The sequence below is a fragment of the Budorcas taxicolor genome, chromosome Y (assembly GCF_023091745.1).
Source record: "Budorcas taxicolor isolate Tak-1 chromosome Y, Takin1.1, whole genome shotgun sequence".
Classification (NCBI taxonomy): domain Eukaryota; kingdom Metazoa; phylum Chordata; class Mammalia; order Artiodactyla; family Bovidae; genus Budorcas; species Budorcas taxicolor.
Genome location: NC_068936.1, coordinates 1,382,148 through 1,406,900, shown reverse-complemented (window position 1 = coordinate 1,406,900; position 24,753 = coordinate 1,382,148). Strand labels below are relative to the sequence as shown.

The following is a 24,753-nucleotide window of genomic DNA, read 5'->3' as shown; positions in this document are numbered from 1 at the left end:
CCTCCTCTGCTGGATCCCACCCCTGACTAGTCTCCTGTGTCGTGCCGCCGAGCAGCAGCCTTATCTGAACAAGCGCCCCCGCTTCTTTGAAGCGGCCCTGAGGCTGGGGCCAGTCCGCCCCTCCGTTGCAGACAAAACAGCCGCCCGTCTCCCAAGCCGGGGGCACTTTTGTTCTTGTGTCCAGCAGTTCCTCTTCCTGCCTCTCAATGCCTATCAGCTCCTGCAGGCTGCATTTCCGTTTTGAAAACTGAATGATTAAGTGGTTCCAGTCGTTCTGGTGCTTGAATATCTCCACTGCTCGTTTGCTTCAGGTGTCTGAGAACAGGGTTGGAATCGGGGGCAGGACTGTGTTCCCAGGCGGCTGGGGAGCCTGCTTGCATTCACCCCGACTTGATAAGGCCTGAAACCAACCCTGAAAGGGGGCGTGGGCCGTGCCGTGTACCTCCTGTGGTATAGGATGAAAGCGGGCTTTGGACGAGGGACCCTGCTGTCCCCTGCTGGCGTCTTTTCCTCCCCACCTCCTCTCGGTTTGCCCTTGCCAGAAGCGTTGCCTGTCATGTTGTGAGACAGACTTTGGTATCAGAGGGGAAGTTACAGAGATAACCACTGGCCTTCAGGCCTTTGGCCTTTGGCTTTGGCCTTCAGGAGACGAGAGTCTTGGACTGGGGCTGGTAGCTTAAGCAGAGAGCCATCAACAAGGTTCAGGGGACTTGCCATGGCGGTCCCCTGGTTCGGACTCCGAGCTTCCGCTGCAGGAAGCATGAGTTCGAAGCCTGGTCAGGGAACTAAGGTCCTGCATGCCACCTGTGGCCAAAAATAAATAAAACCGGGGGCGGGGAGTGGAGCAGAGAGTTTGGAGCCCCGAGTGGTAATGCAGCAGGGTATTCAGGAGGCTGGGAGGCGGCCACTCTGTGTCCAGAGTGGACGTGGTGTTGGGGGCCCAGGAGGGTTAGTGGAAGTGAACATGGGGTGCAGGTGTGAGTAGAGGGGACCCCAGCCCAACACAGCCGGGAGGCAAAAAAGGACCATTTCTCTGGGGAGAAATGACAGACACTTCTTAGTCGCTGGCCTGTTATGTTCGGGCAAAAGCTCATAATGTGCAGAGGCTTGCAAGGCTCAGTGGTAAAGAATTCACCTGCCAATGCAAGAGACAGGTGTTCGATTCCTGGGTCGGGAAGATGCCCCTCTGGAGAAGGAAATGGCAACCCACTCCAGTGTTCTTGCCTGAAGAATCCCATGGACAGAGGAGCCTGGTGGGCTATGGTCCATGGGGGGTTGCAGAGTTGGACTTGGCTCAGTGACTTAGCACGCATGCATGGTGTCCAGAGCAAGGCGATGGTGGTTAGTTTTGCCTTGTCAGTAGTGGGACTGGACTGAACACAGGGCCTCCACTCGGCCTGATGGCCAGCCTCTCTCCCGTTGCTGCTGGGAGATCTTTAATTTTGGGGGCCACGTTGCACGGCAGTGGCGTTACTTGCAGGGTCCGTTTCCCTGACCAGGGGTCGAACCCGCGCCTTTTGCATCGGAAGCATGGGGTCTTCACCGCTGGATCGCCAGGGGAGTTCTTGCAAGACATTCTGTGGGAGGCAGGAGGCTGCCAGTGTCCTGGCATGGTGGATGCATCTTCACAGGGCAGGAAGTCGAAAGGGCGTTTCAGAGCTGTCCTGTCTCCTGTTTGTGTGCTCCACCGAGGGTTGTCATGAGTGTGGCAGGCACTTTATCCTTTCTCAAGCGGAGGTTCCCAGTTGGGAATGATAGCTTTTGTCCCTAAGGGTATATACTGCACAGTATCTGGGTACATTCCAGATGTTATTGGGGCAGTGGTGGGGGTGGGGGATGCCGCTGACATCCAGTGGGCAGAGACTAGGAATGGTGATCGTAGACATCTTCCAGGTAAGGGATAGCCCCATCACAGAGGAATATCCAGCCCTGAACATCACTGGTACCCGGGGGGGAAACGTGCTGAGGTATCCCAGCGTTCAGCTAGCCCATCCATATTTTATTTTACTTTATTATTTTTTAAAAAAATATTTACTTATTTGGCTGCATCTGGGTGTTAGTTGCAGGGCACACAGGATCTTTGATCTTAGTTGTGAGATGTGGGACCTTGTTCCCTGACTGGGGATCAAACCTGGGGCCCCCCTGCATTGAGAGCTTGGAGTCTTCGCCACTGGGCCACCAGGGAAGTCTGTATCCCATGTTTTTTGTTTTTGTTGTTGGCTGGACATTTGGCTTATTTCTGTGTTTTAGCTGGTATGGGTGGTGCTGGTGTGGTCATTCTTACACAGGTCTTTTGGTGAATACACAGGAGACTTGAAGGTTTTTCCACCTGTTTTCCCAACTGGTCATAGCAATTTTTGCATCCGCCCCATGGACAGAGGAGCCTGGCGGGCTACAGTCCATGGGGCTGGCAAAGAGTCAGACAGCAGCCCAGGCTTCCATCGGCAGGTGAAAGGATAAAGGGAATGCAGCGTCGACATAGGATAGAAGATTAGCATTAGAAAACGGGTGCTGCACGCGGCCTGCGGTCATGTGCGTGAACCTCGAGGGCTATAACCAGGCCCAGAGGACAGTCCGGTGAGACTCCACTTGCACACGGCATCCATAGGAGTCGGGTTCTGGAGACAGAAGGGCAGAGCGGTTGCGGCCAAGGACTGGGAGAAATGCTTGATGGATCCGGTGCCGCTTTTGCAAGGTGAATTCCTAGGGCTCACTTACACATCATGTGATTATAAAGACCGCTGCTGAACGGTACACTTAAAAATGGGCGACACGTCTTATTAAATAACAGCGTCAGCAATTCCGTCTATGACTGTGGCATGCCCTGTCAGCTACTTAGATAACTTCTTCCAAAGCAATGTTTTGTAGTTTTCAGGGTTCAAGTTTTACCCTCCTCTTTTTAATCAAATTTGGGCTTCCCTTGGCTCAGCTGGTTAAGAATCTGCCTGCACGATGGGAGACCTGGGTTCGATCCCTGGGTTGGAAACATTCCCCTGGAGAAGGGAAAGCCTACCCACTCCAGTATTCTGACCTGGAGAATTTTCCATGGAGTGTATAGTCCATGCGGTCGCAAAAAATTGGACACGACCGAGCGACTTTCACTCTCATCAAATTTATCACTGGAATGTCTCTGCCCCTTCAGACTATTGTAAGTGAAATTGTATTCTTCATTTTATTTTTGGGTTGTTTGTTCATAGTGTATAGAAAGTAAATAAGTTTCTGTATATTGAAAAAAATGGTGACAATAAATTTTGTGTGGGGTGGGATAAAGCACAATTTTAAAAAACTTGTTGTCCATTCACTAAGTCATGTCCAACTCTTTGCAACCCCATGGACAAAGACAGAAGGTGAAAGTGATGCAGAAGTGCCCAGTGGCCTCCAGTTTCTCTTCACCCCCTATCACTGCTTATCTTCCTACCAGGAGAGGCCCAGCTTCCCTGTCCTTCACCATCTCCTGGAGCTTGCTCAAACTCATGTCCATGGAGTCAGTGATGCCATCCAACCATCTCATCCTCTGTCGTCCCCTTCTCCTCCTGCCTTCAATCTTTCCCAGCGTCAGGGTCTTTTCCAACGAGTCGGCTCTTCACATCCGGTGATGCTTTCGAACTGTGGTGTTGGAGAAGACTCTTTAGAGTCCCTTGGACTGCAAGGAGATCCATCCAGTCCATCCTAAAGGAAATCAGCTTGCTCAAACTCATGTCCATTGAATCAGTGATGCCATCTAACCGTTTCATCCTCTGTCATCCCCTTCTCCTCCTGCCTTCAATCTTTCCCAGCATCAGGGTCTTTTCCAATGAGTTGGCTCTTTGCATCAGATGGACAAAGGATTGGAGTTTCAGCTTCAGCATCAGTCCTTCCAATGCATATTCAGAACTGATCTCCTTTAGGATGGACTGGTTGGATCTCCTTGCTGCCCAAGGGACTCTCAAGAGTCTTCTCCAACACCACAGTTCAATAGCATCAGTTCTTCAGTGCTCAGCCTTCTTTATGGTCCAATTCTCACATCCATGCATGACTGCTGGGAAAACCATAGCTTTCGCCTTCCATCCTTTGACAAAGTTTCCTTTGGACCCAATCTAATGAACCATATGGAAATAGAGTTTCTAGAAAACGTAGTCCCCATTCTAACCAAGAGGACCCAGAGCTATGCCTAAGTTAGGAACACCTGACCTGTGCATATAGCACATATATCAGAGAGCCAACTGTGGAGAAGGCATATTTGCTTTTTCCCCTTTGGTTGATTGCAAAAACCATAGTCTGTAAACCATAACATCTTTTTCCTTTAATTAGTGGATAACTGCACAACAATGTTGTGTTAGTTTCTGCCGTACAACAACTTGAGTCAGCCATGCGTGCGTGTGTGCTAAGTCACTTCAGTTGTGTCTGACTCTGCGACCCCATGGACTGTAGCCCGCCAGGCTCCTCTGTCCATGGGATTCTCCAGGCAGGAATACTGGAGTGGGTTTCCCTGCCCTCCTCCAGGGGATCTTCTTCACCCAGGGATTGAACCCGTCTCTTATGTCTCCTATGTTGGCAGGTGGGTTCTTTACCACTAGTGCCACCTGAGAAGCCCGAATCAGCCATGAGCATGCATATATAAACGACATTTTTTAGAGAGGTATTTGTGTCTTAGCCTGAGAACTTAAACTGCATTTGTGTGTGTGTGTGTTTCAAATGGGGGACGTGTGGTCTAGTTTCCACATAATCCATTTAGGTGAAACTTTTGTAAGACACCCCCCCCCCCCCCCCCGCCGACTTGTGAATGGCGACGAGTTGTATTTTAAAAGTTTTCTGTAAAGCTGTATAGTAGCTCATCACGGGTAAAAGAAACTGTAGGTTGAGAATAAACAGTAAGAGCTTCTAGGATAACTGAACTTTGGGGCTTACTTTCCCCCCAAACAGTGTGGTATGACGTTGACAATAAACTGAGCTTCTAGGATAACTGAACTTTGGGGCTTACTTTCCCCCCAAACAGTGTGGTATGCAGGGACTTAGAAACCAGTGTACGCAAGTAGCTTTGGTGTGTTTGTAAACGGAGCAATCTCCCTTTGCCCCTTAAGCGTCTCATTTCCTCGTGTTATTGATTAGGAATGGGACACATTTGTCACGGAACTTGAGAGTCCAGAAGCCTCCCCTGGGTTGCAGTCCTGATTGGAATGCCAGCAAATTCTAAATAATGTGCTTTCTAAATAATACTTGCATAAGACTCTGAATTTGCAACATATTTTCGTAATTTGTCTCCCTTTTATTCTTTGCAAGGTCTTGGGTTGTCAGGCCCCCCACCCCCCCCAACTCTTGTCAGAATTGTTTTGAGTGGAAAACTGAGACCGAGAACAATAAAGTGGGCTTCATTCTCCAGTTCTCTCCAGTCAGGCTTCCCTGCTGGGCTCAGATGGTGAAGAATCTGCCTGCCATACTGGAGACCTGGGTTCGATCCCTGGGTCGGGAAGATCCCCTGAGGGAGGAGGGCATGGCAACCCACTCCAGTATTCTTGCCTGGAGAATCCCCATGGACAGAGGACCCTGGCGGGCTACGATCCATGCAGTTGCAAAGAGTCGGACATGACTGAGCCATGAACGCTTTCGGTTCTCCAACTTGCAGTGAAGTGGTAGGGCTCAGTCTGACATCCTAGCGCCTTCACCCTCATCTCTGTGAAAGCATCCCTGATCGTCAGCCCCTCTTCGAATCCTCTGGTCTGACTGCTCCCCGCTCTGTGATGCTGGGGCCCATGTATGCCTCCATCACCGTGCTTGTCACACGAAATTGTCTATCTGTCAGGGTCCGGTTGGGAGGCAGAAAGCGCGCGGTAATTGGAACAGGGGCTGCTTAATAGAAGGCAGGCTTCTGGGCACTGGCCACATACCAACACGCCCCTTCCAGCTCGTCTGTTGGGTGGGGTTGTGTGGTTGCCATGGAGACCGGAAGACACCACCCCCACCCCCCAACAAAGCTTAAAATAACTTACTATATGGCTCTCTCCGTGCAGAAGTTTACCACCCCGGGTGTAAAGAATTACTATCAGCAGACATTTCCTTATTATTAACTTAGTGAAGAATGATTTACTTAAGTGCTCCTTGGGGTAAAGAGAGCTCTGAAGAGTACAGCAGCTGGAAGGAACAGTGACCACTTCTGGACTTGAGGCTGGTGACCTCTCTGATGCTGGCAAAGATTGAAGGCGGGATGGGGAAGGGGACGACAGAGGATGAAGATGGTTGGATGGTATCACCAATGCGGCGGACACGAGTTTGAGCAAGCTCCGGGAGCTGGCAGTGGATAGGGAGGCCTGGCACACCGCAGTCCATTGGTTTGAAAAGAGGCAAGACATGACTGAGCAACAGAACTGCAAGGAGATGCAACCAGTCCATCCTAAATGATGTGAGTCCTGAACATTCTTTGAAAGGACTGATGCTGAAGCTGAAACTCCAGTACTCTGGCCACCTGATACGAGGAACTGACTCCTTGGAAAAGACCCTGATACTGGGAAGGATTGAAGGTAGGAGGAGAAGGCAACAACAGAAGATGAGATGGTTGGATGGCATCACCGAGTCAATGGACATGAGTTTGAGCAAGCTCTGGGAGATGGTGAAGGACAGGGAAGCCTGGCGTGTTGCAGTCCATTGGTTTGAAAAGAGTCAAGACACTGCCTTCTCTCGGGAGCAGGGCTGACTTCAGAGGGACACTGACGTCACCAGTGTCCCTCTGGTGCCCTCTGCTGACGACACTTCCCGAGGCACAGCCTGCCCCGCCCCCCCCCCCCCCCCCCCCCCCCCGGCAAAGGTCCCTGTGTGCAGCCCCAGTATCACCACTCAGCTGGTGACTGGTGATTTGTGCTTAAGACGCACTGCATTGCTAACTGGCGTGGCACTGGAATGGGTATCCTCTGCACACCTTTTTCCTGGATTGTGACTTCCCCTCGCCAGGCAGGGGTGTTCCGAAAATGCCCCCTGGGTGTTGCCCTGCACACAGCATCCCCTCCACGGGTTGGCCTGTGTTCTTCGAAGTGCTGTGCTATCCCTGAGGCTCAGGACTCCACAGAGCTCTGAGGCCCTGGACGTTCACCCCTCTTAGAGAGCAGCCATGTACCTTGGGCTTCGTCTTCCCCTGGGGAGGCTGTGGGCTCTGGGCTCAGAGTTGAACAGTCCTGTCAGGGTTCCCGTCAAGTCTCGCTTGGGTTCTGAATTGCTACCACTGACCCCCTGATGCAAATTTCCTTCCCTTTGTGTTTCTTTTTTAAAAATTGCACTGTTTTATTTATGTGTTTGATGCTTTTGAACTGTGCTATTGAAGAAGACTCTTAAGAGTCCCTTAGACTGCAAGGAGCTCCAACAAGTCCATCCTAAAGGAGATCAGTCCTGAATATTCATTGGAAGGACTGATGCTGAAGTTGAAGCTTTCTTATACTTCGGCCACCTGCCGGAAAGAGCTGACTCCTTAGAAAAGACGCTGATGCTGGGAAAGATTGAGGGCAGGAGGAGAAGGGGACTACAGAGGATGAGATGGTTGGATGGCATCACCGACTTAATGAACATGAGTTTGAGCAAACACCGGAGATGGTGAAGGACAGGGCAGCCTGGCGTGCTGCAGTCCATGGGGTCACAAAGAGTTGAACAGGACTGAGCTACTGAACAACAATTAATGCATTTGTTTTTGACTGTGCTGGGTCTTCCTTGTTGCACAAGGGCTTTCTCTAGTCGCAGCAGGTAAGGGCTACCCAGTAGCTGAGGTGGGCTTCCCTGGTGGCTCAAATGGTAAAGAATCTGCCTGCAATTATGGAGACCCGAGTTCCATCCCTGGGTGGGGAAGATCCCCTGGAGGAGGGGGATCCCACTCCAGTGGGATAGCATCCCACTCCAGTATTCTTGCCTGGAGAATCCCATGGACAGAAGAGCCTGGCGGGCTAGAATCCACAGGGTCACAGAGAGTTGGAGACGACTGAGCAACTAACATTGTCACTTTCCATTTGTCGTGCACAGGCTTCTCATTGTGGTGGCTTCTCGTGTTGCAGAGCGTGGGCTCTCGGGCGCTAGGGCTTCCATACTTGCAGCACGTGGGCTCACTGGATGCGGCTCCCAGGCTCTAAACCACAGGCTCAATAGTTGTGGCCCATGGGACTAGTTACTCTGCAACGTGTGGGATTTTCCCAGACCAGGGATTGAACCTGTCTCCCCTCCACTGGCAAGCAATTCGTATCTATTAGACCACCAGGGAAGATCCGCGCCCCCCCACACCCCGCCCCCCCAAATTATGTTTCTTAAACGGTCTTCTTGAGCAGTCAGCATCTTTCCTCTTTCTCTGTGGACTTCTTGTTGCTAACTGCAGCCTCTGATGCCTCCAGGTCCTTCAGACTTCCCCTTGGCCTGCTCTGTCCATCAGCCTGGCTCTGTCCGCTTCTCCAGGCCACGTCTGCCTTTCTTGGTCTTGGAGCCCTGTGTGATGCAGCCCTCACCTTGGCAATGAGTGGAGGGAGTGTGTTAGAATCTTCAGGGTGCATCCTTATGTTCTTATGTGCAGGACTAAATGCAGACTTGTTCATCTGAATCTGAAATGTACGACGTGGGTTTGAGGGTTTCTTCTTAGGCTTTTTTTCGGGCATGTGGAGGTGGTTACCACTTTTCTTGTTTTTCGAGATAACATTTAGTCAAGCACGAGGAAAGTAATTTTCCTGTAATTGAAGTTTTATTGGTTGTTTTGAGGATTTGTACGCAGTTCAGTGTGTACACCCTTGTTTTTTAAAAAATTAATTTATTTTAATTGGAGCCTAATTACTTTACAGTATTGTAGTGGGTTTTGCCATACATTGACATGAATCAGGCACGGGTGTACATGTGTCCCCCATCCTAAACCCCCCTTCCACCTCCCTCCCCATCCCATCCCTCTGGGTCATCCCAGTGCACCACCCCCAAGCACCCTGTCTTATGCATCGAACCTGGACTGGCGATCTGTTTCACATATGGTAATATACATGTTTCAAGGTTATTCTCTCAAATCATCCCACCCTCGCCTTCTCCCACAGACTCCAAAGGTCTGTTCTTTACATCTGTGTCTCTTTTGCTGTCTCGCATACAGGGTCATCATTACCATCTTTCTAAATTCCATATATGTGCATTAGTATACTGAATTGGTGTTTTTCTTTCTGACTTACTCCACTCTGTATAATCGGCTCCAGTTTCATTCACCTCATTAGAACTGATTCAAATGCAGTCTTTTTAATGGCTGAGTAATACTCCATTGTGTATATGTACCACACAGCTTTCTTATCCAGTCATCTGCTGATGGACATCTAGGTTGCTTCCACGTCCTGGCCATTGTAAACAATGTACACCCTTCTTAATGTAGGTACTGAACATCTAAAAAACTACATAGTTTCCTTTCTAAACTTCCTGGTGCTTCCCTGGTGGCTCAGATGGTAAAGTGTCTGCCTGCAATGCGGGAGACCTGGGTTCAACCCCTGGTTTGGGAAGCTCCCCTGGAGAAGGAAATGGCAACTCACTCCAGTACTCTTGCCTGGAAAATTCCATGGACTGAGGAACCTGGTAGACTACAGCCCATGGGGTTGCAAAGAGTTGGAAACAACTGAGCAACTTAACTTTCCTTTCTAAACAGATATTCCAGTGACTTTCTAGCCTAAAATGCAGAAGCTACTTTTCCTTAATGAAGTTGCTCAGTCATGTCCGACTCTCTGCAACCCCGTGGACTATAGCCTACCAGGCTCCTCCGTCCATGGGATTTTCCAGGCAAGAGTTACTGGAGTGGGGTGTCATTTCCTTCTCCAGGGGATCTTTCCAACCCTAGGATTGAACCCAGGTCTCCTGCATTGCAGGCAGATGCTTTACCATTTAAGCCACCAAGAGGAACCAAATATTGATAGGCTGTGCCATCATATAGGTCCCGTTAACTCATTGTTTAATATTGTAAGCACTGCATGCTCGATTTTCACTTTTTCGTGGCATGTTCATGGCACATTATGGGAGATTGGAGTGTCATGATGTGGAACAAGAAAGAGCCAAGATCAAGGAGTGCTTTTCTTTGGGAAGTGATTCTACTAAAACCCCTGGGAGTCAAGGTCATTTTAAATGTTCAAGACATATTTTGTGCACAATTGTGACACCAGATTGCCATTGAGTATGTTTTGTGTTAAAAAAATTCCCCTCCATGAACTAGTCAGCTGATGCTCAGGACATATGTGCTGTGCTAAGTCGCTTCAGTTGTGTCCAACTCTCTGCAACCCTGTGGACCATAGCCTGCTAGCCTCTTCTGTCCATGGGATTCTCCACTCAACTACTTTGCCAACAAAGGCCCGTCTAGTCAAAGCTATGGTCTTTCCAATGGTCATGTATGGATGTGAGAGTTGGACTCTAAAGAAAGCTGAGTGTCGAAGAATTGATGCTTTTGAACTGTGGTGTTGGAGAAGACTCTTGAGAGCCCCTTGGACTGCAAGGAGATCAAACCAGTCCATCCTGAAGGAAATCAGTCCTGAATATTCATTGGAAGGACTGATGCTGAAGGTGAAGCTCCAATCCTTTGGCCACCTGATGCGAAGAGCTGACTCACTGGGAAAGACCCTGATGCTGGGAAAGATTGAAGGCCCGAGGAGAAGGGGACGACAGAGGATGAGATGGTTGGATGGCATCACCCACTCAGTGGACATTAGTTTGAGCAAGCTCCAGGAGCTGGTGATGGACAGGGAAGCCTGGCATGCTGCAGTCCATGGGAGTGTGAAGAATGGGAACTGAACTGAGAGTTCCTGGGAAGCTTGAATTCCACAGATGGCTGATAAGATACTCACCGAGATTGTCTAAGGAGACAGAGACCAGTGATGAGAGTATGTGCAAGTCTGGATACATTTCAGTGGAGGTTTTTGATTCCCCCCACCCCCGCCGCTCTGGGATTCTCCATTACCAAAGATGCGCTCTCTGATTGCTTCGCAATTGGATCCTCTTCCTAGATGACTCAGCTCTCGCTTCAGAGAACAAGGAACTCGGGAGGGTGACCGGGGAGTTGACGTCAGTGATTGTCCTGGCTCCTAGAAGCCAGTGCTGTCTTACACTCTCCCCTGGATGGCTTTCTAGTCATAGCTGATAAGTCACGGGTATGATTCATGGCCTTTGAAATCTGATCCCGGATCTAAACGTTCCTCCGAGCCCTTCCGTTCTGATCTCCGGTGGTTGCGATTTTCCCAGGCCATCAAAGCTCCGTATCTGAGCTCTACTGCACACCCCTTTCCTGCAGTGGCCCTTGATGTCCATCAATGAATATGTCCCTCAGCCTGCCTTCCCAGCTGCCAGAGTCCTTGCTTGCGTTCGTGTTCCCTGGCCTGTCTTGGTTTTAGCACGTGCGGCTGCCGATCTGTGATGTGTTCTGGGCAGGAGAGATGCTTTCTCCTATCTACCTAGAGGATGAAGCTGCTAGACAAGCGTTTGCTCGCATGATACAGGGTCACTCCTCTGCTTCTCTGCCAGGCCTTCTGGGACCCCCTCCCCCACCCCGCCCCACCACTGCCTCCAGGGTATCCTTCCAGCTTCTGAAACTCTAGGTCAAATTCCTCATCTTCCTCTTTCTGGCCTTATCTTCAAAGGCTCCCCTTGCCAGGGTGCTGCGCTTTCCAGGCTGACATTCTTCAGATGGGCCCGAGTCCTGACCCCTTCCCATGGAATGTCCACCCCCATCTCTGCTGGCCCTTTCAAGCTGCTGTCTGGGGGTGAAGGTCTTTCGTCCCCAGTCCTGAGCCCCTCCCCTCTCACCCCCGTTGCCCTGACTCGGTCCCTCCCTGAGTGGCTCCCAGCTCTCATGAGAATCGGGGTCCCCCCACCCTTGGTGGGTGTCATCTTCGATCATCTGTAACAACATCCGTTGGATGAAATACGAAAGCTTGCTTCCAGAAAGACTTCCATAGACTGGCTTTTGTTTTTCCCTTCCCTCTGTCTTGCTGTTTCCAGAGTAAATGTTTCCATCAGGATAGCAAGGCACTCTGCTCATTTTTGGACACTTTGAAGCCCTAAAAACTCAACAGGAGTTTGGCAAACAGAATTCCACTGAATAATCCAAACCGGAATATTCGGCCTGGCAAGTGAGCTTGGGCAAGTGAGCTTGACCGGGGTACATGGACAGGCATCGTGGGTGGGTGTGGATTCCTTGGTCCTTGCCTGCCTGCCTTTTTGTAAAGGGAGTTTTTTTTTTTCCTTAGCAAAGGACACTGAGAACTTTGCCCGGTGGTTGTAGAACAGGACTGCCCCGTTTGTGGCTTCTACAGATGGTGCCCTCTGTGACTGGCAATGCCCGGCGCTCTCTTGACTGTTAAACAGAGGATGGCAATAAAAGGAGCGCGCGTGTATGCAATGCTCGATGCGTTCGAGGCAGGACGACTCATGTGTAATGCACGATAGACTATACACAGTCGACAGGCAGAGCTGTATTCCTGGCACCCTAGGGCCAGCTTCAGGTCTGGGCTTCACCAGGTTCAAGCCTAATGAAGTCTTCCTCACGGGAGAAGCTTGATGGGGTCAAGAGTACAGACCCAAGGTCTTCAAAGCTGCCTGGTTTGCAGCTCTCTTTGCCATGAACATGAAAAACGTTGGACAAATGCTTTGTCATGGCAAGGAAGCTGAGGCAGGCAGAGAGATACCCGGCTACTCTGTCTCCCAAACCTGGAGCAATTTTGTTTTTGCTGGGAGTGTAGGTGGAGTGTGGTTTGGGTGAGGCAGATGGGCTGCCTTGAAATGCGGTCTTTGAGGCTGGAACAGGAGTTGTTAAGTCTTTGCAGATGAAGGAAAGCAACCAGATGTGATTTGGGCTTCAGGGTCAAGCCAGACCTTTGTTCAAAAAATTTTTCATTTATTTGTCTGAGCCAGATCTTCATTGAAGATCTTCCATCTTCATTGCAGCGTTCAGAATCTTTAGTTGTGGCACATGGGATCTAGTTCCCTGACCAGGGATCGAACCCTGGGCACTCTGCATTTGGGAGCTCAGAGTCTTAGCCACTGGACCTCCAGGCAAGTCCCTTAGCCAGACGTTAATGATAGCACTTTGAGAGAGTCTCACGTGCAAGGGTTTGCGGGGATGAGACGGAAAAGCTCACCAGGTCGTGGCCGAGTCGTTACAGGTAATGAGTTGCCTGTAGGAAGGGCTGCCTTCAGAACCTGTCCTAAGACCCTGCAGCTTCCTCCATCGTCATGGTTTCACCTAAAGGCTTTCTTGTGATGCTCAGATTCACCAGCTCTGCGCGTGTCTGGTTGTTTTCTCTTTGGGGACACCCATCCCTTCTTTCTCCTCCATCTCCTGCTCCTTCATCCTCTTCTGCCAGGCAGCCCAAGGATTCTGTCCTCCGCTGTTTATGGGTCTGTTTTCTGTGTGGGCAGCCTCCATCCCTGCCTCTGAAATCTTTTAAGTTTCTTCCCCTGCTGCTCATTCCATCTTTTTCCCCGGGGACTCCCACCTCCCTCCCACCCCAGGTAACTGCCCACCGACCCTCAGATTGGACACAGCCCTTTGGCACCCCCAGCTGGGGCATGTTGAAACCTAAATTCTCCAGCACATATCCTTCACTTTGACTTTTTCTGGCTGAGTGTGTAACTTTGGCCGGGTGGAAGCTTATTAACGTTGGGATCTGTCATTACATTGGGATTAAAAATCGTCTAGACTTGGAAACCTGTCGTTAGCCGAACGAATTGCTTCATAGTTCTGTTTGGAGTGGTCATTTTGTTCATTATGTTTTGTTTATGGTGTCAACTTGCAATAAATAATTACTCTGTTACCCCTAAGGAGAGGTTGAGTTGTCCTTGGGTGCAGGCGGAGAGACGGATCCAAGTACCGTGTGGTTTCATCTTTGAGCCTGTCACTGGCTTCGTTTCCAGCTCTACAACCCCCAGAGGAGGAACGTTTCCTTGCTTTAGTGCCTGGTGAGGTTTGGAACTGATTTTCAGGTCAGCCCTGGCATATAGTGGGAGCGCAGAGAACTTGCAAAATTGTACCCTGATATGCACATAAACAGTCATCTTTTTCACTAGTTTTCCTAGCAGTTTGTACAAAGAATGGCTTTTTGGTGTAGAACAGGGGTTGACAGCTTTTGTTTTTAAAGTAACAAGCCAAGTAGTAAATATTTTTGGCTTTATGGGCCCCCGACTGTAGCAGTGTATAAACAAATGGGTGTGGTTGTATTCCAGTAAAATTTTATTTACCCAAAAAAAAATAAGACAGCTGGCTGGATTTTCTGCAGGGAGGGTGAGGGGAGGGCACCCAACCTGGCATGTGGGATCTTCCCTGGCCAGGGATGGGGCCCGGGCCTCCTGCATTGGGAGCACGGAGTCTTAACCAGTGGCCCACCAGGGAAGTCCTAGCTGGCTAGATTTGATTCATGGGTCATAGGGCTTCCCTGGTAGCTCAGCTGGTAAAGAATCCGCCTGCAGTACAGGAGACCCTGGTTCGATTCCTGGGTCGGGAAGCTCTGCTGGAGAAGGGACAGGCTACCCACTCCAGTATTCTGGGGCTTCCCTAGTGGCTCAGACTGTAAAGAATCTGCCTGCAGTGCAGGAGACCTGGGTTCGATCCCTGGGTTGGGAAGGTCCCCTGGAGGAGGGCATGGCAGCCCACTCCAGTATTCTGGCCTGGAGAATCCCGTGGACGGGGAGCCTGGCGGGCTGCGGTCCATGGGGTCGCAGAGAGCTGGAGGCGACTGAGCAACTAAGCACAGCACACAGTTTGCAGGGCGCTGGTACAGAAAGTAGATTGGTTACTTGATGGCTTACTCGATGCTTAGTTGGATTATTGCTCTATAAGGAAAGCTGGGTTAAGGATTTACAGATTGAAAATTCTCAGGATAAAAGTCGTAAAATCCTTTTAAGGAGTTGGTCAGTCCACTTGTGTACATATTGTGTGTAACTCTGAGTAGGAAGTGTTTTATACACACGGGTTTGATCCCATGGTCAGGAACAGCTAAGACCTGTGGTCTTGCCACAGCTAAGACCCCATGCCACAATGAAGACGGAAGATGGCACGTGTTGCAACTAAGACCCAGCACAGCGAAATAGATACTTTTTTTTAAAGCAGTCTAGCAGGTCCTCAAAATGTTTACCCTAGTTACCACAGGACCCCGACATTCTACTCCTAGTTAGTTGTACACCCAAGGGAAATGAGGATGCATATTCACACACAAATGTGGGGCCCTGACAGCCAAATGTATGGATGTGACCGTTGGACTCTAAAGAAAGCTGAGCGCCGAAGAATTGATGCTTTTGACCTGTGATGTTGGAGGAGACTCTTGAGAGTCCCTTGGATTGCAAGGAGATCCAACCAGTCCATCCTAGAGGAGATCAGTCCTAGGTGTTCATTGGAAGGACTGATACTGAAACTGCAGTACTTTGGCCACCTGATGTGAAGAACTGACTCATTGAAAAAGACCCTGATGCTGGGAAAGTCTGAAGGTGAGAGGAGAAGGGAACGACACAGGATGAGATGGTTGGATGGCATCACCGACTCAATGGACATGAGTTTGAGTAAACTCTGGGAGTGGGTGATGGACAGGGAGGCCTGGCGTGCTGCAGTCCGTGGGGTGGCAAAGAGTCGGATACGACTGAGCTACTGAGCTGAACGGACTGAATAGCCCAATAAGTAGAAACAAAGTAAATATATCCATCCCTGATGAACAGATAAATCGAATGTGGTCGATTGGTATGATGGAGTGTCACTCAGCCATAAAAAGGAACGGAGTTCCGACACAGGGGTCAACACAGACGCGCCTGGAAAACACATCACGAGTGAAGGAAGCCAGACACAAAAGCCCACCTGTTGTATGACTGTGTATATCAAATGTCCACAGTACGTGCGTGTACATGTACACGTACATGGTTTCCGGGGAGGGCTGGAGAGTGACTGCTGACAGGCACGAGGTTTCTTCGGGGCTTAGGAAGCCTGTTCTCAGCTGGGTGGGTGGTGATGGTTGGATGACTCTGAGTACAACTAACAGTCCATTCATCTGTGTGCACATGGGTGGGTTGGTGTATATTTGACTTATAGCTAAATAGAGCTGTTACAGAAATTAGGAAAAAAAAAAAACAGTGAAAGAAACCTGTACAGAAAAAGTCCTAGGGGCAGGACTTAAAAAAAAAAAAAAAATCTGTTTTTTTGGCTCCGGTGGGTGTTTTGTTGGTGCGAGTGGGCTTTCTCCAGCTGTGGCGAGCAAGGGCCCCTGTCCACTTGCGGCATGTGGACGTCTCATTGCGATGGCTTCTCTTGTTGCAGAACATGGGCTCTTGGGCGCACAGGCTTCAGTAGTTGTGGCCCCCCGGGCTCTGGAGCCCAGGCTCAGCGCTTGTCGTGCACGAGCTTACTTGCGCTGTGGGACACGGACTCTTCCCTGACCAGGGATCTAACCCATGTCTCCTGCATTGGCAGGCAGATTCTTTAACCACAGGACCCCCAGGGAAGCTCTAGGTGCAGGATTGATGGGTGAGACATAACTTGTCAATAATTTTAAAACACCCATCTGTTTTTTTTTTTTTTTTTTTTGGAGGAAGGAGATCCAGAGAGAAAGGGGTCCGTCTGGATCCCCTGTTTCTGGTGTGTTTTTGAGTGTCTGTGTACTCTGCTGCCGCTTCCGTAAAAGGTAGGCCTTGCAGATGCAGAAACCAGGGGAAGGGTGCATCCCTGGTCTGCCACAGGGAATCGGGGCCCAAGCTGGATCCCTTCACTCCTGGGTCGTCCGAGAACTGGTGGGTGGCATGGAGCTGTCACCAACACATCCTCCTGTCTGCGTCCTGGGGATTGGTTTGCTCATTCGGTGTGGGGAGCTCATGGACCCTCTTACTGCATTGCAGGTTGAAGAAGGCAGCAAAGCTGCGGCCATGGACAAACTGCTGGCTGGAGACGAGATCGTGGGCATCAATGACGTCGGTCTGTCTGGGTTTAGACAGGAGGCCATCTGCCTGGTGAAGGGGTCGCATAAGACCCTGAAGCTGGTGGTGAAAAGGTAAGACCTGGGCGTCAAGCCTTGTTTACGAACAGAGATGAGCAGGCCGTCAAAGCGTGGAGTCTGTTGGCTGCCCTGTGTCAACTGTGACAGTCCTGATGTGGACGTGTGTGTGTGTGTGTGTGTGTGTGTGTGTGTGTGTGTGTCTGTGCATACATGTGTGAGCGTGTACACTTAGGAAGTACATGAGTGATTCATCTCTTGGCCAAGGATGAATCCAACATCACAAATTTGAAAGATTTCCTTTTCTTCTTTGTTTTACTTAGTTTTATGTTGGAGTATAGTTAACTTAGCTAAACCTCTGATACTTTGGCCACCTGATGCAAACGGCTGACTCTTTGGAAAAGACAGCAAAGTGAATCAGTTATACATACATACATGTATACACACACTCTTTTTTAGATTCTTTTCCTGTGCTTGTCACATAGTATTGAGCAGAGCTCCTGGTAACGGTCAGTTCTTACAAGATTCCTTCTTTCATTACTGCTGAGTGTTAATTTTTGACTTATGAAGTGATTTTGATTCCTTAAGTCTTAACCCTGGCAATAGCTGATTCTCTAAATGAAGCAAAGTGTCATGGCCCATTTTTAATGCAAGGTGGCAGGCTACCGGATTTTCGGGTCTCATGCTAACGTGGAGTGATGTATGCAGACATCCAGGTGTTTCTAGCACTGTACTGAGCTCTGGGGCAGGCAAGCATACTTACATAGAAAGCAAATTGTGAATAGGAGTTGGGATAATTTGAGGGGGTCAGAGAGTGAAATTGGGGACATGATGCTTTTACATGTAGGAACTAGAACAGTACAGCTGGGCAGCTCAGAGGTTTTGGTGATTGTTTTGGGCCACGCTGGCTACAAAGCTTCCTGGCTTCTCTGGTGGCTCAGCTGGTAAAGAATCTGCCTGCAGTGCAGCAGACCACGGTTCAGTTCCTGGGTCGGGAAGATCCCCTGGAGAAGGGATAGGCTACCCACTCCAGTATTCTTGGACTTCCCTGGTGGCTCAGCTGGGAAAGAATCCACCTTCAATGTGGGAGACCCGGGTTCGATCCCTGGGTTGGGAAAAACCCCTGGAGAAGGGAACGGCTACCCACTCCAGTATTCGTGCCTAGAGCATTCCATGGAATTCTTGCAAGATCTTAGTTCCCTGACAAGAGATCAGACTCAGGGCCCGGAAGTAATGGAGCCAGAGTCTTAACCACTGCACAGCCAAGAAATTCCCGTGACTGCTTTTATATAGAGAAATAATCCTCCACTTGGTATTTCACAGTTGGCTCATTCACAGTACAGTGTTGACCTGCCTTTTGTTAACAGAATTAGTCCAGTCTTTTCCAAGATAGGCTGTAAATTTTAAAAAGTAAATTGACCTCCCCTCTCACTTCAGTTTTTAGTACAGACTTGAAGACATATCCCAAAGGATTTTTTGGGGGGAACCAAAATAGCATCCACGGAGGAGGTTCTGAAAGTGAAGAAGGAAAAAGTTTTGTTCTTTGCCACATTAATGGAGCAGCCTCATTGTTCTGTGGAATAGGCGATTGTCCTAGTAAATCAGGAAATAGTGTCCCAGCGTGGCTGTTTCTGAGCCCTTCGGGGTGGAAGGGGCGTGAGAGATGCTGTCGTGGTGTAGCATTTCTTTGGGGTCACCTCATCGACCTCTGCACTTTTAAAGAGGAGAAGCCTTTGGGGTTCAGTGTGGTGTGTTCCCAGGGGTCAGCAGCAGGTTTGATCCTCCAGAAGCAGTCAGCTGTGTTGACCTCAGGGTTTTACGCAGTGCCCCCAAAGGGTTTGCTCACTGCGCAGTGGTCAAAACAAGCACTCTTTAGGGGTGGCTGCTGGAGTACCAGCTACAGTTTTCTCCAAGTGTGATTTTTTTATTCTGCATTTATCAGCACTGAGAGTGACATGTGGACGTGGGAAAACATTTCACTTTTCATGTCATATTTATTTTATTTTTATTTATTTGGGTGTGCCAGGTCTTAGCTGTGGTACCTGGGATCTAGTTCCCTGACCAGGGCTAGAACCCCTGGCGTGCTGCTTTCAGAGCCCAGTTTCTTAGCCACGGGACCACCAGGTAAGTCCCAATATTCACTTTCAAAAGAGAACTGCATGGAATCCATCAGCCTTTCCCCCACCCCAACTCCATCCCCTCGTTTTGCCTCTCCGGAGAGCTGCCATGTCAGTACTGTGCTCTTAGGTTTCCTTTTAGAAACAGGTGCTTGTGTGTTTACAGATGAAAGTGGAGTTTGTTCCACATTGAGCACCCTGAGGTCTGACTCATGACTTGTCCTAATGACCCCATGATGCTCCGAGGTCTGGATGGTTCACCATGTGGTAACAGATCTCTCTGTGTAGACGTTTATGGTGCTTCTGGAGTATTCGTGTAGCAGACAGTGCTGTGCTGTGATGCCTTTGCACCAAAGTCTGTGTGTGTGTAAGTCATCATGGTCCATTCCTCACCTGGGAGGTTTAGAGTCAGAAAATATGTACCTTATGAAGTTTGTTTTCGCTGCCTTTGTGGATGGGATAGGTGACAGATGCTTTTATTGCTTGAAATAGGCATTTCTGTCCAGTGGACAGAAAGGGTTGGACACCCTTGCATGCGTTCAGAAGCTTGTTCTGAATTCGAGGAACATATGTAAGGGTCTGAAAACAAGACAATCTGAGTTCTGTTCGGAGCACAAGCCGTGAGAACTGGTGGTGGGAGGAGGGAGAGGAGGCCTGGGGATCTGCTTGCTGGTGGGGACAAGTGGGTATCTAAAGACCCATGGGAACACGGTCAGATTTGGACTCTGAAGGGTAGAGGGGAGGCCCCAGTATAGACTCTTTTGCATTCTGCATAGCCAGGTTCTCTTTAAGTGATGGGTGTCCAGAATGATTATCTAGTTTGGAAGGGCTTAGTAATCTAAGTAACGTGGAGAAAGAAATGGCAACCCACTCCAGTATTCTGGCCTGGAGAATCCCATGGACAGAGGAGCCTGGAGGGCTACAGTCCATGGGGTCGAAAAGACTCGGAGGCAACTGAGTGACTGAGCTTAGGAATGTAAGTAACAGAACATGTATAACACGTTATAAAACCAAAACAAGTGGTTGGTTCAGATGCTTTTTTTAAAAAAAAAACACACACACACTTTGAATAACAAGCTTAGATATTTTTAAAAATTCTAAGTCATTTTATATTAAATTTTAATGCTGTGTGTAGGTATTATTTGGGCTTCCCAGGTGGCTCAGTGGTAAAGAATCCGCCTGCAAATGCAGCAGACACAGGTCCAATCCCTGGGTTGGAAAGATCCCCTGGAGGAGGAAGTGGAAACCCACTCCAGTATTCTTGCCTGGAGAATCCGATGGACAGAGGAGCCTGGTGGGCTACAGTCCATGGGGTCGCAAAGAGTCGGACACGACTGAGTGACAGAGCACGCACACAGGGAGGTGTTATTTTGCCTGCTGGAAAACTCTGAAATGGATTTTGCCCAGAAATATGAATAAAATTTTATAAACGGGTGAATTTTACAAACCAGGGAGCTAGTTAATATTAGAATCTGTTACCGTCACCTGCCACACGGTGAATTCCTGCTTTAAATCCTGACGATGCACATAGTTCAGTTCAGTCGCTCAGCCGTGTCCAACTCTTTGCAACCCCATGAATCGCAGCACACCAGGCCTCCCTGTCCATCACCAACTCCCGGAGTTCACTCAAACTAATGTCCATCGAGTCAGTGATGCCATCCAGCCATCTCATCCTCTGTCGTCCCCTTCTCCTCCTGCCACCAATCCCTCCCCGCATCAAGGTCTTTTCCAATGAGTCAGCTCTTCGCATAAGGTGGCCAAAGTATTGGAGTTTCAGCTTTAGCATCAGTCCTTCCAGTGAACACCCAGGACTGATCTCCTTTAGGATGGACTGACTGGACCTCCTTACAGTCCAAGGGACTCTCAAGAGTCTTCTCCAACACCACAGTTCAAAAGCATCAATTCTTCAGTGCTCAGCTTTCTTTGCAGTCCAACTCTCACATCTGTACATGACCACTGGAAAAACCATAGCCTTGACTAGACGGGCCTTTGTTGGCAAAGTAATGTCTCTGCTTTTTGAATATGCTATCTAGGTTGGTCATAACTTTCCTTCCAAGGAGTAAGCGTCTTTTAATTTCATGGCTGCAATCACCATCTGCAGTGATTTTGGAGCCCCCAAAATAAAGTCTGTAACTGTTTTCATTGTTTCCCCATCTATTTCCCATGAAGTGATGGGACCAGATGCCATGATCTATGGTTTCTGACTGTTGAGCTTTAAGCCAAGTTTTCACTCTCCTCTTTCATCAAGAGGCTATTTAGTTCCTCTTCACTTTCTGCCATAAGGGTGGTGTCATCTGCATATCTGAGGTTATTGATATTTCTCCCAGCAATCTTGATTCCAGCCTGTGCTTCTTCCAGCCCAGCGTTTCTCATGATGTACTCTGCATAGAAGTTAAATAAGCAGGGTGACAATATACAGCCTTGACGTACTCCTTTTCCTATTTGGAACCAGTCTGTTGTTCCATGTCCAGTTCTAACTGTTGCTTTCTGACCTGCATACAGGTTTCTCCAAGAGGCAGGTCAGGTGGTCTGATATGCGTATCTCTTGAAGAATTTTCCACAGTTTATAGTGATCCACACAGTCAAAGGCTTTGGCATAGTCATTGAAGCAGAAATAGATGTTTTTCTGGAACTCTCTTGCTTTTTCCATGATCCAGCGGATGTTGGCAATTTGATCTCTGGTTTATCTGCCTTTTCTAAAACCAGCTTGAACATCTGGAAGTTCACGGTTCACGTATTGCTGAAGCCTGGCTTGGAGAATTTTGAGCGTTACTTTACTAGCGTGTGAGATGATGCACATTGTAAGGACTTTTAAAACTCCAAACTAAGTTATATTTTTAAATTAAATTATTTTTTTTTGGTTTGGCTGTGCCAGGTGTTAGCCTCAGCATGTCCCCTGACCAGGAATTGAACCTGGGCCCCCTGCATTGGGAGCATGGAGTCTTAGCCACTAGGTATACCCAGGAAGTCCTGTGAGTGCTTTTAAAATTGAGTCCTTAAATCAATAACATGTATCCTTCTCTGCTTGATCACTCAGTCATGTCTGACTCTTTGCCACCCCATGGACTCTAGCCCGCCAGGCTCCTTAGTCCATGGGATTCTGTAGGCGAGAATACTGCAGTGGGTTGCTGTTCCTTTCTCCCGGATCTTCCCGACCCAGAGATTGAACCCAAGTGCCCTGTGTCTCCTGCATTGGCAGGTAGATTCTTTACCACTGCACCACCTGGGAAGCCCGTATCCTTCTCTGTCTAATCTCCCCATTCTCATCTGTCTCCATCCCTAGGCAATCACTAATCTGACTTGTATGTCTGAGAAGAGCAGTGTTCTAGTGTTTTATGCCTGAGGCTTCCCTGGTGCCTCAGTCAGGTAAAGAGACCACCTGCAATGCAGGAGACCCAGATTCCATGTAGAACTCCACAGTAGATCACATACTTGTTTTTGTTTTTTTTTAAGTGATTATAAAGGCACTCTGCAGTGAATTCGTTGACTGAGCCACCAACGCACAAGTAATCCAATGTTGGAGGTTGACCAGATGGCAGCGGCGCTTCCTTAACCCTTAAGTACCTAACCACCCCAGGCACCTTAAGAAAAAGGTGGCTTTTCTGATAAAGACTGAGGACAGCTTAGGGTCCTGATGGTGAGAGTGGCCAGTGCAGCTTGGGTTGTTCTGGGAGGTTCTGCAGAAAGCCATGTACGCACCTCAAGGTGAAACAGGCTTTGTGAACAACATGGGCAGTCTTTTTTGGTTGGTTGGTTTGGTCTTGTTTTTTGTTTTCTTTTGAGGGCGGGGTCTATGCTAGGTCTTCGTTGTTGCACAGGCTTGTCTCTGGTTGTGGGGAGCTGGTGGGGGCGGTGGTCTACTCTGTTCGCAGTGTGTGCGCTGCCCATTGCAGTGGCTTCTGTTGTTTTGGAGCATGGGCTCAGTAGTGGTCCCACGTGGGCTTGGTTGCTCCGAGGCCTGGGGCATCTTCCCGGACCAGGGATCGAACGTGCAACCCCTGCATTGCCAGGCGGATGATTCTTCACCACTGGACCACCAGGGCAGTCCCAAAGTGGGAATTGTGGTTGACATACTTCTCTCCCACTGGTGATGTCTGCTGGGTGTGTTTGTCTTTCTCGTCCTTGCCTAGCGTCACAAAGTGGAGACATCTGGTTTCTCAGGCCCCACGTATCTTGTCATTATTTAGAAGCTGGGGCCCAGAAGGCAGTGCCTTGGGGGACCAGAGCCCCGATCACTGTCTGTCTGCAGCCAAGCTTCTTTCCTGGACGGATGAGAGCCAGCACTGCCTCCCTCCCAGGGTCGTGTTGTCAGGGAACAAAGAAGGGTCACAGGAGCCCCATAGGTGCGCATACGTCCTCCTCTGAGGTGCCCAGGCTCATCCTGGCGTCTGCCTGGAGTCAGGACTCGGGGAGCAGGAGGAGCCGCTGGCCTACCTCCTAGGCACTTTGTTGTTCCCTCTTTCTTAGCCACGGAACTGCTGCACACAGGGAAGTTCAGGCGGATGTGGGAACGTCTCCTGGTCTGTCTTCGGTACACCTGTCTTCCCCGCCCTGGAGATCTTGATGGGCAGGTGTGGGAGGGATATGGGCAGCGGTATTTCCTTGAGGGCTGCCTGTATTTCCCTGAGGGCCCCTGGTATTTCCCTGAGGGCCGCCAGCTGTTTTGCTGGACGGCCACCAAGGTCATGCCACCTGGAAAAGGTTAAGACCCCAAGCTGCGTCACTTGTGGCATTTTCCAGATTAATGGGGGTGTCCGTAAGCCCCTTGCTGTTGGAGACGCTGATGGAGACGTGCTGAGGAATGGGGAGTTCTCACCAGTGCTGGTTCAGGCTGTGTCTGCTGGGTGCTGTCAAACATGCATTAAAAACCTCTGCATGCATAGCGCCCGAACCTCATCCACGGTCCTCTGCTCTGGGCAATTGACCGTATGTTTAGCTCCCTTTTAGGAATACATGGAATTTCAATCACCGTATGGAAAATTTCTTCTGAGTATCATGCTATAAACTCCCCTCCCCCTTCTCCCATTCCTCCCCCTTCTCCCCCTCCTCCCCTTCTTCCCAGCCCCCCTCCCCTCCTTAGAGCTCTTCCTAGGACAGAAACGCTGTATGTTCAGGGGGATGTGTATCTTACTGGAGATGCTTCCCTCCCTCCCCCCCTTCTCCCCCTCCCCTCTTCTCCCTTCTCCCCCTCCCCCCGCCTTCTCCCCCTCCCCCTGTCCCCCTTCCCTCCCTTCTTCCCAGCCCCTCTTCGCTCTTGAGAGCTCTTCCTGGGACGGAAACTGTGTGTTCAGGGGTATGTGTTCATTACTGGAGATGCTTCCCTCTTTCTCCCCCTCCCCTCCCCTCCCTCCCCCATATCCCCCCTTCTCCCCTCCCCTCACTTCTCCCCTCCCCCATTCTCCCCCTCCTCTTTCTCCCCCCCACCTCTCCCTCCCCTTCCCCCTCCTTTCTCCCCCTCCCCTTCTCTCTCTCCCCCTCCCATCTCCCTCCTCCCCTCCCCTCCCCTCTCCCTTCCCCCTCCCTTCTCCCCCTCTCCTCATCTCCCCTTCCCCTCCTGGAGAGCTCTTCCTGGGGCAGAAACTCTGTGTGTTCAGGGTGTCTGTCTTATTCAGGATGCTTCTGCAGAGTGGTCTGAGAGACATCATTCACATTTTAGGGGAAAAGTTCTCTTTTGAGCATTTGGGGGCTTATGGCCATTACCCACTATGCTTGCTTGCTTGTTAAAATAGAGT

The 24,753-nt window shown here is 49.7% G+C and overlaps 1 protein-coding gene across 1 annotated transcript in view; it reads left to right on the top strand.

The window, feature by feature from the left end:
• LOC128071024 (protein Shroom2-like) overlaps positions 1-24,753 on the top strand; it is a 143,682-nt gene that overhangs the window by 57,344 nt on the left and 61,585 nt on the right. The window contains exon 2 of the mRNA XM_052664018.1: positions 16,810-16,961. Within this exon, the coding sequence (XP_052519978.1) occupies positions 16,810-16,961 (152 nt within the window). The remainder of the gene's footprint in view (positions 1-16,809; positions 16,962-24,753) is intronic.